This window comes from Tupaia chinensis, unplaced genomic scaffold (assembly GCF_000334495.1).
Source record: "Tupaia chinensis unplaced genomic scaffold, TupChi_1.0 Scaffold149964_1, whole genome shotgun sequence".
NCBI classification, from domain to species: Eukaryota; Metazoa; Chordata; class Mammalia; order Scandentia; family Tupaiidae; genus Tupaia; species Tupaia belangeri.
The window spans coordinates 705,400-709,729 of record NW_006209805.1 but is presented as its reverse complement, the minus strand read 5'-3'; the positions used below and the strand labels follow the sequence as shown (position 1 = coordinate 709,729).

General features: G+C 69.1%; 1 protein-coding gene across 1 annotated transcript in view; it reads left to right on the top strand.

Annotated features, from left to right (window-relative positions):
• The window catches only part of SBNO2 (strawberry notch homolog 2), a gene marked incomplete in the record, with an annotated part of 40,961 nt that overhangs the window by 30,170 nt on the left and 6,461 nt on the right, over positions 1 to 4,330 (top strand). Inside the window, 8 exon segments of the mRNA XM_027769563.1 lie at positions 126 to 231; positions 494 to 647; positions 1,331 to 1,507; positions 1,656 to 1,753; positions 2,156 to 2,238; positions 3,299 to 3,490; positions 3,831 to 4,000; positions 4,218 to 4,330. Coding sequence (XP_027625364.1) covers positions 126 to 231; positions 494 to 647; positions 1,331 to 1,507; positions 1,656 to 1,753; positions 2,156 to 2,238; positions 3,299 to 3,490; positions 3,831 to 4,000; positions 4,218 to 4,330 — 1,093 coding nt within the window.

The window sequence follows — 4,330 nt, the reverse complement described above, 5'->3', positions numbered from 1 at the left end:
GGCTCCGCAAGGAGGGACATCCCCTGCGCCCTGCCCGGCCCTCAATAGCTGTCCCCGCCCGCTGGCCTGGCCCCTCAGGCCCTCCCTCAGTCAGGGGAGCTGAGGGCCGCCCACTCCCGCTGCAGGCGCCTCGGAGCCCCGGAACATGATCTACATGAGCCGCCTGGGTATCTGGGGCCAGGGCACGCCCTTCCGAACCTTCGAGGAGTTCCTGCATGCCATCGAGAAGAGGTTGGCCTCCCCGCCCCCTCCCCTGCCCGCTGCTCCCTGCCACTCGGCCTGTCCCTGGGGGCGCACGGTGGCCCTGGGGCCCTGGCAGGTGTTCTCTAGGTACCTAGCTCTTCCTCGTGCTCTGGGACCAGCTTTCCCTGGGCGGGCCTGTCTCTCACGGCCAGGTCTCTGCGGGCACCCAGGCAGGGGACAAAGCTTCTCCGGGTGGCCCGTCCCTCGTGGGCCAGGTCTCTGCGGGCACTCAGGTGGGCTGTCCCTGCAGGGGCGTGGGTGCCATGGAGATCGTGGCCATGGACATGAAGGTCAGCGGCATGTACATCGCGCGCCAGCTCAGCTTCTCCGGAGTCACCTTCCGTATCGAGGAGATCCCGCTGGCCCCGGCCTTCGAGCGTGTCTATGACCGAGCGGCCCTGCTGGTGAGCCGGGGGACGGGCCTCCGCCCACGTACCGTGTGCTTCTGGGTCTCGGCGTCTCTGAGCCACGCCCCCACTCCTCCCTGTCTGTCCCCAGAGCAGTGCAGGTGCTGGCCGTCACGGGGGAGGGGACAGCTCCCCGCGGGGTCTCGGGTCCGGTCTCGGTTCTGTTCTTTACCACACCGGGCACGTCCCCTCCCTGTCCTCTGCACTCCACGACTCTCTGCCTCCAGACAGTGCTCACACCGCGTGGGCCATGGAGGGCCCCGGCCTCTCCCTGCACCTGAGAAGGCCGTGTGCTGCACCCCTGCCACGCCAGGTCTGCCTCAGACAGGTAGCCTCGGCACTGGCTCACTTGTCGCCCGAGGGCGTCCTGGGCCCTTAGGCGCTGGGCAGTGTCCCCTCACCCCATGTCAGGAGCACTCCCAGTCCCGACAGCCTTAGATGTCCCCAGACGAGCCCTGGTCTGAAGTACCAGCCGCCACACGACTGCCCCCGGAAGGCAGGGCTGTACCATTGTCACCAGTGTCCCCGGCACAGCACGACTGGGTCGTGACGGTTTTATTGGACAAGGCCTGGCAGCACGCCCTCCCCACCCGCCACATGCCAGCAGGCAGGGACGCCCCGCCCGAGGCCGGCGTGCGGCCTGGCGAGCGAGCGGTCAACCAGCAGTCGTGTCTTTGCAGTGGGCCGAGGCGCTGGGCGTGTTCCAGCAGGCAGCCGACTGGGTCGGCCTGGAGTCGCGCAAGTCCCTGTGGGGCCAGTTCTGGTCGGCCCACCAGCGCTTCTTCAAGTACCTGTGCATCGCCGCCAAAGTGCGCCGGCTGGTGGAGCTGGCTCGCCTGGAGCTGGCCCAGGACAAGGTGAGGCCTGGGGCCCTGCCCTGGTCCCTCCACCTGACACGAGGGCAGGGCCCGCGCGTCCAACCCATGACGGCAAAGGGCCAGGGCGCCGGGGCAGGCAGGGGCACACGGCAGCCAGGCCCGGCTCACGGTGCCCTCCCGCCCGCAGTGCGTGGTCATCGGGCTGCAGTCCACAGGGGAGGTGCGGACGCGGGAGGTGCTGGAGGAGAGTGACGGCCGTCTCCACTGCTTCGTGTCAGCTGCCGAGTGAGTGCAGCCCCGGGGCTGGGGAGAGGCAGCCCCGCTCCGCTGCCAGCCTGGCCCTCAGAGGCCTCGGGTCCAGCTCCAGTATTAAAGCTGGACCACACGGCCGGCCCAGGCCCCAGCTAGGGAGGGCAGTGCGGGGGCTCTGGGCGCTGGGCTCCCGGGCCCCTCTCGGCACAGGGAGGGCCATTTCAGGGACTTGCTTGGTCCCCGCAGCCTGCTCCATCAGGGCCCAGCGCCCAGTAACCGCCACGTGCCCCTCCTGTGGCCCTTGGATGACAGGCACCCGCCCCATAGCCGCTGCCCCTCTGGGGGACCTCGACCCAGGCCTCCCCCAGCCCCAGGAAGGCCGGGGCCTGGAGCGGTGCGGGCGTCCTTGGAGCACCAACTCTCTCTCCCTTCCAGAGGCGTCTTTCTGTCGCTAATTGAGAGGCATTTCCCTTCCACCAAGAGAAGGCGGGACAGAGGCGCGGGCAGAAAGAGAAAACGTAAGCCCTGCCGCCGTCCCGCCGCTGCCCGCCCACTCCGCTCTTGGCACCCGACGGCGGGTCACCCCCGCTCCCCCACGCCTCGCTCCGGAGCCACCCTGGGCCTCAGCTTCACCCGTGTCCTGTGGCGGAGACCACACTCTCCTTGGCGGCCCTCCCCTCGTCGCAGCCCAGATGCAGACCACGGGCCAGTGCCCACAGCCCCGGGCAGCTCTAAGCCAGGCAGGGCCCAGAGGCCACTGCTTATCCGTGAGCTAGCAGAGTCCTGGCGCTGCCAGGCTGGGGGCTTAGCAAGGCGGAGTGACCACCGAGGGCCTAGCCAGGCAAGAGGCCATGATGCTCGGGGACCTTGTCACCCCATGCCCCCTAGCTGCTCACACCAGACCTTGGCATCCTGTGAGGGGATCCAGCCCGGGGCACACCCTCGGCCCTGCCGGCTAGACCACGGGCCAGTGCCCACAGCCCCGGGCAGCTCTAAGCCAGGCAGGGCCCAGAGGCCACTGCTTATCCGTGAGCTAGCAGAGTCCTGGCGCTGCCAGGCTGGGGGCTTAGCAAGGCGGAGTGACCACCGAGGGCCTAGCCAGGCAAGAGGCCATGATGCTCGGGGACCTTGTCACCCCATGCCCCCTAGCTGCTCACACCAGACCTTGGCATCCTGTGAGGGGATCCAGCCCGGGGCACCCCCTCGGCCCTGCCGGCTGGCCCGCCTAGGCCAGGCAGGGGGAAGGCCCAGGCCGTTGGTGTAGGCATGTGGCCACACGAGGTGGCCTGGCTGCCTGGAGGCCGCCAGGTGGGGGTGCTAAGCTGCCCGTTGGTGCCTCGCCCTGGCCTGACACTGGAAAGATGGGCAGAAACCACTTGGTCGGCTGTCCACGGAGCAGCCAGGGCTTGCCAGGAGTGTGGCACGGATCGAGGCTGGGGACGGGGTCTCCCTAGAAAGCCCTCTGCCTGCTAGGGTGGTGCTGGGCTCAGGTCTGCTGCCTCTCTCTGTCCACTGCCTCCGCTTGGCCTGCCTTACCTGCTGCCCGGTGCCCACCATGACCCTGGCTCCTGCCCGCAGGGCGGCCACGGGGCCGCGGGGCCAAGGCCTCCAGGCTGGCGTGTGAGGTGGCCGGTGTGATCCGCATCAGCGATGACAGCAGCACCGAGTCAGACGCCGGCCTGGACAGCGACTGCAACTCCTCACCCGAGTCCCTGGTGGATGACGACGTGGTCATTGTGGACGCAGTTGGGCTCGCCGCGGACGACCGGGGTGAGGGCTGAGCCTGGGCCCTGTGCCCGCCGTGGTGGGTCCTGCCCTCACCCCGGGGTCTGACCCCAGCCGGGCAGTCAGCGCCGGCCCACTAGAGGGACCGCCCAGCTAGCCAGGCCCGCCTGGGGGTGGGGAAACAGGCACAGCGGTGGTCAGGTGGTGGTGGTGGCCAGACGGGGAGGCCCGTCACCCTCAAGCTGGTCTCGGGAAACGGCATGGAGAGGCGATTCCTGGAGCCCCAGGCTTGCCCGGCACTGCCCAGTGCCCTGCTGTCCCAACTCGTGCTGGCCCTCAGGCCACCAGGGATGGCCGAGTCCCCCTGACCCTCTGTGCCCTGCAGGACCCCCGTGTCCCCTGCAGAGGGACCCGCACGGTCCTGGCGTCTTGGAGCGGGTAGAGCGGCTGAAGCAGGACCTGCTGGCCAAGGTGCGGGCGCTGGGCCAGGAGCTGCCTGTCAACACCCTGGACGAGCTCATCGAGGAGCTCGGGGGGCCGGAGCAGGTGGCCGAGGTGAGCTCCATTCTGTCGCCGGCCCAGGCCTCTGCCCTGCCCTGCCCCTTCCCACCCGCTCCCTGTGCTGGACCCAGTGGAGCGAAGGCTTTGGAGGCGTGAAATCCCCTAGGATCCTGGGAGCCAGAGCCCTGGCAGCACTGGGGGAGACGGAAACCCAGGCAGGTGGGACAGCCATGTGGCTGACAGTCCTCCCCTCACCCTGCCTTGGGTACAGATGACAGGCAGGAAAGGCCGGGTTGTGTCCAGGCCCGACGGGACAGTGGCCTTCGAGTCTCGGGCAGAGCAGGGCCTGTCCATCGACCACGTGAACCTCAGGGAGAAGCAACG